This window comes from Sarcophilus harrisii, chromosome 5 (genome assembly GCF_902635505.1).
Source record: "Sarcophilus harrisii chromosome 5, mSarHar1.11, whole genome shotgun sequence".
NCBI lineage: Eukaryota > Metazoa > Chordata > Mammalia > Dasyuromorphia > Dasyuridae > Sarcophilus > Sarcophilus harrisii.
The window spans coordinates 83,263,527-83,274,020 of NC_045430.1; the positions used below are offsets into that span (position 1 = coordinate 83,263,527).

Below are 10,494 nucleotides of genomic sequence, written 5' to 3' on the forward strand. Positions count from 1 at the left end.
CCGAGATGAGGTAATTATGGATTAGCCCCACCCCTACCTCAGCCACTTGATCTTGACCTCCTTATGTGGGTGAGAATTGGAAGTGGCTTCTGAAGGGCAAGAAAGCTGTAGACCAAAATCAGAAAACTGAGGTGGGAATGACCACTTGGAGGAGGGCAACAGGGAGTGGATGTCTGACAGCCCTTTCATGGCACTGGTGGGGCCAAGGTCATCAGTGTGAGGCTGCCATCACTGTCCCTTCACGGAAGTGCTTTTAAAACCAGAAGGGAAGGAGATGATGAGATGATTTCAAAGATTACAATCTTTGTAGGTTATAATCTCTCACCTTTATCAGTCAGTCTGATTTTTACCACATATTGAAGTCTCCCACCACCCCCATCCCACCTTGCATCCCTATTTCTGCTTGCCCTGACATATTTATAGACCCTGTAGTTCTTGTTGCCGTGTATTTAGTGGGAAGAGTAGCTTTAGGGTTGAGGGTTTTTAGTATTATTTGCAAATATATTTTTCTAAAATATCGGGTTTTTTTTAGCAAAAAAGAATTTAAAATGTTTCCAGCCCTCATGTGCTGGGGAGGAGAACCATAGAAACAAAGAAATATGGTCCTTTACAAAGTTTGTAAAAGAAGGCAGGTGGAATAGGTTGCCGTGTGTGTGTGTGTGTCTATCTCTATCTGTCTTTCTCGGATCCAAGGAAGAAAGAGTTGGTTTGGCTTCACTCTCTGGGTCACCCAATGTCTCCACAGACGGATGATCTCAGCAATCCCTTTGGGCAGATGAGCCTCAGCAGACAAGGTTCCGCCGAGGCAGCTGATCCATCTTCAGCCCTATTCCAGCCCCCACTTCTCTCCCAGCACCCTCAGCAGCCTGGCTTCATCATGGCTTCCACGGGCCAACCTCTCCCCACCTCCAACTACTCCACCTCCGGCCACGCTCCCCCTGCCCAACAGGTTCTGCAGCCTCAGGGCTACATACAGCCCCCACAACAGGTAGGAAAGCCCGAGTTCTAGTTTTGATCTTTTAGGTTGTTACAGTTAAAAATCTTCCCTTCCCCTTCCCTCTTTTCTTCCTCCATTCCAAATAGATGGCCAAAAAAGCTGTCAACATCTTATTTCTCCTACATAGAAAGCATTCTAACATGAAGTCCCTTATTGATATTTTTTTGCAACATCTTATTTCTCTTACATAGAAAGCATTCTAACATGAAGTCCCTTATTGATATTTTTTTGTTTTTAATATCAGAATTTTCCCCATTATCTCTTTCCATCTCTGAGAATCATCCCCTAAACCTGCCATAATTTAAATCCATCTTTAAGCAGGAGGTTGACCCTCCAGTTACAGGCACAAAGAAAGTAATTATTTATACATCTTTAGTTCCCAATCCTAGCATATTGTATAATTGATTGGGTTTGGCGTTCCAGGTTCTTTGGGGGGATTTTGTTTGTTTTGATAAAGACTGGGGAGAGGGCTCTGCTTATCTGTTTTCTCTTACTCTAGATACAGGTTTCTTACTACCCTCCTGGGCAGTATCCCAACTCTAACCAGCAATACCGACCTCTTTCTCACCCGGTGGCCTACAGCCCCCAACGTGGTCAACAGCTGCCTCAGCCATCTCAGCAGCCTGGTGAGAGGAACTTCCTGCAAGGGGAGCAGTAGATTAAAGGGAAGCTGGGAACAGGATGAATTCTGGGACAAGAATTGCCCTTTATCTCTCCAGATGTGCCAGAACCAAAGGAGTCCAAAGAAGGCATCAGAGATGAAGCAGAACAGTGGAGAAAGAGCTGCTGTCTCAAGTCAGGCACACTAACCCTAACCACCCCTTCTTCTTTCTAGGGTTACAGCCCATAATGTCCAACCAGCAGCAGGCAGCTTACCAAGGCTTGATGGGTATCCAGCAGCCACAGAACCAAGGCCTTCTCAGCAACCAGAGGAGCAGTATGGGGGGCCAGATGCAAGGCCTAGTGGTCCAGTATACTCCACTACCTTCATACCAAGTGGGTATTACTCTGAGGAAGAGGAGATACCTTATCTCCATTTCTCAGAGGGAAGTAAAAAAAAATTTTTTTTCAGGGTCATCTATGCTTAGAATTTCATTTACTAGCATATTAAATATTCCTCAGCCCTTTTTACATCTGTTTCTTTCAAGATAAGAACAGGTCTTCCTAGATAATGTTAGAGTTGATTTAAATTCTTTTTTGTCTTTTCATTCCTATGCAAAGTATTAGATGCTCCCCAAAAGTAGGACAATGGGCCTAAAAGAAACATGGAGTTCTGTTTCTCTCTCCCTTGGTATCTGGTGGGGATTGGAGGATGGGGAAGGTGGAGAGGGTATCATTTAACATTTTTGGCAGACCGGAAGGAAGGGTAGTTGTAGTCTTGTTCTCTGAGTGTGCCTAAAGGGAGCAAAAGAATGACCCGTAATCTCATCTCTCTCCAGGTTCCAGTGGGAAATGAGTCCCAGAATGTGGTCCAGCAACCCTTTCAGCAACCTGTGCTGGTCCCTGCTAGCCAGTCAGTCCAGGGGGGCTTACCAGCAGGGAGCATGCCTGTGTACTACAGTGTGATCCCACCAGCACAGCAGAATGGCTCAAGGTGGAAAACTTGTGGGACAAATTGGGGGTAGGGTGTAATGGGATCATATGGGATAATAAAAACTGAAGTATTCAGTCATCTTTTGTTTTCTTTATATTGGTTGAGATCAAGAGGAAACACAAATGTGTAGGATTCTGCTTTTCCTACCTGGGTCCAAAAGTAATAAACATGGTTGGGTACCATTCTCTGAATCATAGGCCTTACCAGTAGGAATGATGATGGAATGAGGACTTGGATCTCCTAAACTTCCAGCTTTGTGCTCTTTCTGTATCTATCTGCATGTGTTTCTCTGTATCTCTAGATATTTGTATGTTTATCTCCATCTTTCTTTCTCTATAAATGACTTAACTGTCAAAATAAGACAGGATATCAGTAGACCTATCTATTTGACTGCAGCTCTCTGCATCCTAATGTCTCTATGGTTTTATTGTTCCTTGCCCCTATGTATGAGTTTCTGAGTGTGGTGTTTCCAAGCTTCTAGGAAGAGCATGTGTCACTAACATTTCATCTGTAGCACTGATTAGCAGCCTTCTAATTGAAAGATGATCAAGTACAAATATATATAATTAACTTTGAACTGATGAGTGATTTTAGAAATTGCATGGCAAATTGGTCTGGGGATAGCTTGGAGCCGCTGCTGCTTCCCATAGGGGAGGATCAGGGAATAACAGCTGTTTGCCAGGAGCTGTGTTCCCTCTCCTCTACCGTTTTCTCTCTCTTGTCTCTCCAGCCCTTCAGTAGGATTTCTGCAACCCCCTGGCTCTGAGCAGTACCAGATGCCTCAGTCTCCTTCCCCCTGCAGCCCACCACAGATGCCACAACAGTACTCAGGTAAGAGAGTGGGTAAGGAATAGGGGAGAAGAGGTTTCCTAGAGCCTTAGGGAACTGGGAGGGACAGAAAGTCCATTTGCTGGAGGCTTGATCCTCCTATCACAACAGAAGACCAGGGCCTAGACAATGTGGGGTTAGTTTCCCAAGGGCGAGGTGACTAGAGACCTGCATCTCCTCCAACTGTGTGAGGTCCCACTTTGATTAATTTGCATATTTAGTACTCTGAGGCTTAATTTCTATATCTAAAATATGAGAATAATACTTAAACTGCCATGGTGATAGTGAAGGTAAGTATAAACTATACTTAGTGATCCGAATATGAATTATTATTACCATTGTTGCAGTAGTGCTTTGTATGAGAAGTGGCAGAGACTTAATTTATTCTTACCAAGTGTCCCTCCCATTCTAATATGTCTTTATCAAATGCTGTTCTTGTAGAAAGGGGAGACTTTTAAAATTTCTTATAAAGAAGTCCATTCCCTGTCAGCTTCTGGAAAAAATACCCCCTCCCCCTCAGAACTCCTTCCCCCAATCACAACAAGCCCCATCTGCCTGGGAGCTATAGGAATTAAAAAAAGGAGAAACATCCCATTCCCTCCTAGGAAGGAGGCAGCCATTCCAAATGGTAAATTCATGCCATGATAGGCATAATGAGAGTGAGAGTGATAGTGGGAGGTAGTGAGGTTACACTTTGGATAGAATGCTAGATCTGGAGTCAGAAAGACATGAGGTCAGATCCCACCTTCTAGCTGTGTGACCTTGCGCAGGTCACTTTACCCTTTCTGCCTCAGTTTCCTCATCTGTAAAATGGGTTAATAATAGGACTCCTGGCAGGATTGTAAGGATAAAATGAGGTGACATTTATAAAGCACTATATAAATGTTAGCTTTTAGGTAGTCTGTGCTCTACTCTGTGAAAAAGATGACCTCTCTTACATTGAATACGTTAACCTTGTTTTATTCCCATTCTACAGTGATATTCTCTGCTTCTGGAGCAAGGAAATTCAGTGCCTGTTTTCCTCTTACATTCCATTTTAGGGGTATTAGAGTGCCCTCTTCTGGTGATGGGGAGGCATCTTCACAGTTTGCCCACTTCAGAATTGGGATAGTTTTTATAATCTTGTCATCCCTGTCTCTAATGGAACTATTCTATAGTAATTCCTTGCCTTTTTCTGCTTCCACTTTGCCCAAATGAGCAGGAGTGGCTTCTGGGTTGAAATCTCAAATCTCCCAGTATTTTCCCCTGTTTCCATTTCTGGTCTCACTAGCTGTTTCTCCTGAATGTCAGCCAGGGGCATTTGGCCTCAAATTTCCCAGTGGGGTTATGGAAATTGGAAAAATCTGCTCTAGGAGACACTGTAGCCTGTGGTGGTTCTTGGAACCTCCGGGCATTTCTTCTCCCTTTGCTGACATTTGTGTGTATGTATAACACTCAAACACTCACGCATACCTGAATGTATGTCCTTTTGTGTATCTGTTAGCTGTTGATATGCAAATGAGAAAAAGAGAGAGAGAATTAAAAACAAAATCATCGTTCAAGTGTTTTTGAATGCTTGCTATATTGCATACTAAAACTGGACTAGACTAGTAAGTGCTATCAAGGTAAGTCTAAGAATTGGTAGAAAGAAGAGACTTTAATGAAGATTCTTCTAAAGTCAGTTTGACAAAAACAATCCTTTGGGGAAATGAAGGGGGTGCCCCATTAGTTTTCTCGAAATTCCCTAATTATATCCTTTCCTTTCTCCACTTGCCCTCCTTCTACACTTCTGTTCACTTTAGCTATTTACTCACTTGAAGAAGCTGTTATACTTATACCTGCCACACTTCCAGAGACCAGAATTATGGGTCTTCAGTAAGATACCACTGATAGCTATCTCCATTTATTTTTAAAACAATGAATTCCGAACATGGAATTCATAGAGCAAATAGAATTGTAAGCCTCAAAGTCATATCCCTGCTCTTGGCTTCCTTGTTTCCTTAAGTATAGCAATTGCTTGGTTTTCAAAAAATAGTCAGAAACTGGGACTGATTGTATTTAAAACATCTATCCTGGTTTGTTATAGATGTCAGAAATCTCAAATTATATCACAACTTAAGTCTTATAATTATCACTTCTTACCTTTTGCCTTGTCAGATATGAAAATAACCTGTAACGCTTTAAGATTTCTCTGCTTTCCTTCCCTGAAAGGATGCCTTAGGTACCTTTGGAGGGATGTCTTTCTTCCTGTAGCTCTATAATTGTGGAGGGAAGTGTGTAGGCACATAGACACATAAACAGGGAGGCAGTAGTGTGTTCATGTGCCAACAGATAAACACCGAGGAATACCCCAGTACAGAGAACACTCCCATCTACCCTTATTACTTTGTTTTCCAAAGCTGTAGGGTGGATAGATCACTACCATCACCCTCAATGTGCATACACCAAAAATAAGTAGATGGGGGAGGCCTGGTCAGCGCTGGCCTGGAGAGCCTCTGTCTGGCCTTTCTCAGCTACGGCCTTAGTGTGGGGTCTGGGGGGAAAACTTTTAGTCTCAGGGTTCTGCCATCTTAGTGATTTCTTTTGGGAACCAATTTCACCAAACATAAACGTCGTCTGTTTGTATTTATGCGGCTTGCTCTGCCCCATCGACCTTCCTGCCCGAGTTTAATGATGCCACTTAAAAAGCCATTCACATGTCCTATCTCCTATCAGGGCTTTCAATCTGAAATTGATTTCCCTATCTTCACCCCCTCCCCCCAACACACACACACACACACAGCTTCCCTTAGACCCCTTCTTCCAACTTGATTAGATCCTGTAACTTGGCAATAAGAGTTTTATTTTTTATTGCTGTGTCCATTAAGAAGTAGTGACAGTTCAGCTACTAACGGATGCCACCTGCTTTTGGCTTGAGGAGGGGAAGCATAAAAATCAGCTCATCAGCAGAGCTAGCCTCTGTGTGTTCGGCTGAGTGAAGGAACAATGCTTGGGGCTAGTGAGGGAGGGCTAAGGATAAGGGTGGGATTAGCACAGGACAGAGGCAGCCACTGAAAAGCCTGACTTGTTTTTCTGGGGAATCAGGTGTGATGTAGGCTTGTCTTCTCCTTCACAATAGTCTCCTGTCTTCAAGTTGCCTATGGGAAGAGCTCACTTCCACACACTTTTTCTCCCATTCTGAGACACAGTCTCTCTGTCTCTCTCTCTCTCCCCCACCCCTGTCATTCAGCACAGACTATAAGCTGTCCTCCAAGAAAAGCCATAGATTTTGATTCTTTGCCTTGGCCTCTAAGAAAGCAGTGGGACATTTGAATAAGGTCAATTACAATCTTGCTGGCAGGTGGAGGGTGGGGAAAAGAGAGTTTAAAATGGGATGTGAAATACCTAAAGCTACTGTGTCAAGGGGGAGGTCATTAAATGTACCATATGAGGCAATTGCAGTTTTTCCTCAAAATTGTTCCCTTCTAAGTCAGACAGATGGATTCCCCTGTGTAGGAATCTAGGGGAGTCACAAATCCATCATTGAGTAGTTTGCTTTTTGTTTAGGTGAGCCCAGGAGGCTAGGGAATATATTGGATCTTCATTGCTGTATCTCTTGAGTCTTTCTGTTTGGCCCCCCTCAATTCCCTTTTCTCTCTGTTTGGTTAAAACTACCCAAGAAACTATCACATTCCCTTCACAGCATGACTGGTGCCCGGGGCAGAGGCTTCGACAGTTTCCGTCATGGAGAAAGATGTGATGGCAAAAGCAGCAGCAGGCCCCAGAGCACTGAGCCATGATAATGGAAGTCTTATAACTCCTTTTTACTCCCTTCTTATTCTTCCCCCTCCCAGCTTACCACATACACACACACACACACACACTCACTCTCTCTCTCTCTCTCTCTCTCTCTCTCTCTCTCTCTCTCTCTCAATAGTCTCTCATGTCACAGGAAGCTGGGCCTGAGAGGTCAGGGACAAGTTTTCACCCAGATCAGTCTCCTGCTAGGGGGCTTGGCTTCTGTAGATCTCCTGACCATTCATACCAGCAGGCCTGTCTGTCAAATGGTCCCTCCCCTCTTTCAGGCTTCAGCTGTGAAGGGAGTTATGGACCGTTCTTCATGTTTCTTCTTACTGTATTAAGTCCCTACCCCCACTTTGCTTCCCTTGAGATGATAAAGTCCCTGAACTGCTTGAGATTGCATTAAAAAAAAAAAAAAAAAGAAAAAAGAAAAAAAACCAGTCTGGTTTTCAGCATCAGACTTGGGAAGCCATATTCAAACAACCCATCTCCTATTACCAGAGACCTTTTTTAACCAAGGCACTGTGGAATATACAAAAAGGAGTGCTCTTACTGAATTTCTAGTCGAATAGAAATAGATGACTCTAATACAAAATGTCAAAGTGTCTGAAAGTTCAGGGTGGGGAGAATTATTTCCAGTTGATGTCTTTGGACATTTTCAGGGTTCCTGAAGGTCCTGACAGCGTCCAGCACTCTGGCTTCTCGCTGCTCCGTGAGGTTTGAATACCATGACTCAGATACTCCTATCATTGTTCTGTGTTAGATCAGAGTCTTTCTCTCCTTGAAACTACAAAGATGCTCCCTAACAGTATTAATTTCCAGAACAAATTCAGCATCTAGAAGGAAGGAAGGAAGGAATGGTTCAAAACCAGTCAGCATCATCTTAAATCACTAACAGAAAGTATGTTCCTGACTCTGAGGCTGGTAGATGGCTCTCTTCACTGGCTTTGTCATGAAGTGTTCAGCTAGGAGGGCCAGCAGAGAATTGGTACTCAGTAGTTCTTTATTTTCCTCATCCTAGGAGTGTCCCCATCTGGACCAGGTGTGGTAGTTATGCAGCTGAATGTCCCCAGTGTTCCCAATGGTTCTCAGGCCCCACAGACCCCATCAATGGTTCAGTGGAGTCACTGTAAATACTACAGCATGGACCAGCGGGGACAGAAGCCAGGAGACCTGTACAACCCTGAGAGCAGCCCCCAGGTAAATTCCCAGCTTAGCCTCATGGTGGGGAGGGGGTGCAGTTTGAGTGTCTTTGTGTAAGGTAGGAGAGCAGCTGGCAATGGGAGCCATCAATATCTGGGGCGGTCATAGAGGGAAGGCCTACTAAAGGCTGTACTAAAGAGTGCTTTATTTAAAAACAGTATTCTGGGATCTCTACCATAAAGAAACCAAACCCTGGTGTGATCTCTTGACCAGTTGTCTGTTTTAGCATTGTTCCTATGAAGCTAAGTACACTGACCCAGCCCAGTCTGAGAGTTTCAGTTGGAGTCCTGGGACCTGTGCTGTCTGTGTAACTTCCAGAGACCCTGGAGCCTCTCTGGGCCTCCGCTTCCTCAATTGCAAAATGGAAAGATTGAACTAGAAAGACTGTACCGAAGTATAAGCATCTGTGGCCATTTGAACTAAAATGTTTTCCTAAGACCAATTAATAACATTAAGCAGGAGATGCTTGTATCAAGGAGTGAAAATTAATATAACTTACATTGGTTGCCTAAATGCTTAGGACCTAGAGTAGAATCATCTTCAGACTTAGGTGGGTGATTGGAGAAGAGGGCCCTCCTGGAGACATTTTTGAGCCAGTCCTTGGAGCAGGGCTTGATTTTTCATCAGTGTGATGTTTTTCTTTCTACTACAGGCCAATACACAGATGAATAGCCCTATCACATCTCCCACCCAGTCCCCAACCCCATCTCCCGTCACCAGCCTCAGCAGCGTTTGCACGGGACTCAGCCCTCTTCCTGTTCTTACGCAGTTCCCCCGACCTGTTGGCCCGGCCCAGGGTAAGGACCAAGGACAGGGTGACTAATTTAGTTCTCTTTTCCCCTCTGCTCATAGGGTATGAGTTAGGAGGCAGCGTTCTAATAGAAAAAGCATTAGGTTTGGAGTCAGAGTAAGGGGGTTTGAATCTTGGCCTTGCTTCTTACTACCTCTCAGACTTGGGACAAGTCACTTATTCTTAGCACCTTGTTTTTCTTGTCTAGAAAATGAGGGCAGTGACTTTAGCGATCCCTTCTAGGTCTAAATCTGTGGCTTGGGATGATAGCATCCCCATGTAGGCTCAGTGCTTTACTTCCCTGCTCTTTGTTAATTCACCTTAGCAGTCCCTTAGTTCTTCCATGTTTAGTCATCAACATGTCCTATGGGGTCATTGGCTGGAGGATGGGATAAAGAAGCTTAATGGACTTAAGAAACAACAAAAAACCACATTGTCTTTGGGGACGTGAGAAATGTCCTCCTTTCTCATACTGTGATTCTGACCCCCATGGACTAGAAGAATATACCCCCAAGGAATCTGTATAAGGGAGAAGATACAAAGGGGATTGGTGATGTCTCCTTTGCAGTTCATTTTCTTTCCTAGGTTCTTTTCTGTCCCCTAATATCCTCACACCAGTAAAGGGAATTTTTTCTTGTGTAGAGCCAACTAATTCCATATAGTTAGCATGAATTCTCTGTAGAGTACCATTGAGAGTAGAGGGAATTTGGATGGTGGGGCCAGCTATAAAAATTTGGCTCCAGCAGAGTATTCCTGGCACCTCTGTGTCCAGAATCTTTGAATTTCCCTGGAAGTCACCCCAAATGTCATTGGGACCTCCTTAAGTCTTTGGAAAACTTACTTTTCCTATTCTTTAGGTGATGGGCGCTACTCTCTCCTGGGCCAGCCATTACAGTACAATCTGTCCATCTGTCCTCCCCTGCTCCATGGCCAGTCGACTTACACAGCACACCAGGTAAATATATGCTCTTCCACTCTTTTTGATGGTGGTCCTTGGTATTTCCTATTCAAGAGCCTTGCTTCTAGTTCAGCCTCTATCAGCTTATCTGTAATCAAGGGCAACAATCTGAGATCTTTGGAGTTGGGATGGTTTGGGGGGGTTAGAAGGACCTTGAGTCATCATCTACCCATATTCTACCTACTCTAATCAGTTCTACACTTCTCAGGAGCTACTTCTTGGCCAGTCTGACTAACTGCTAGGTTTCATGAAGATCCTCAGAGTTGGGTGCTATTCTTTTGATCCCTTTCAGTGGCCCAGAAGACACTGGGAGACGAGGTAATAGCTGTTCCCCTGAAATATAAATTGGCTTTTTAATTTTGAAG

The 10,494-nt window shown here is 44.0% G+C and overlaps 1 protein-coding gene across 12 annotated transcripts in view; it reads left to right on the plus strand.

Annotated features, from left to right (window-relative positions):
• R3HDM2 (R3H domain containing 2) overlaps positions 1–10,494 on the plus strand; it is a 156,169-nt gene that overhangs the window by 144,101 nt on the left and 1,574 nt on the right. For all 12 annotated transcript variants that reach the window (XM_031941111.1, XM_031941112.1, XM_031941114.1 and 9 more), the window contains 8 exons: positions 746–988; positions 1,497–1,623; positions 1,833–1,993; positions 2,437–2,591; positions 3,322–3,422; positions 8,200–8,378; positions 9,034–9,178; positions 10,029–10,126. In XM_031941111.1, coding sequence (XP_031796971.1) covers positions 746–988; positions 1,497–1,623; positions 1,833–1,993; positions 2,437–2,591; positions 3,322–3,422; positions 8,200–8,378; positions 9,034–9,178; positions 10,029–10,126 — 1,209 coding nt within the window. The remainder of the gene's footprint in view (positions 1–745; positions 989–1,496; positions 1,624–1,832; positions 1,994–2,436; positions 2,592–3,321; positions 3,423–8,199; positions 8,379–9,033; positions 9,179–10,028; positions 10,127–10,494) is intronic.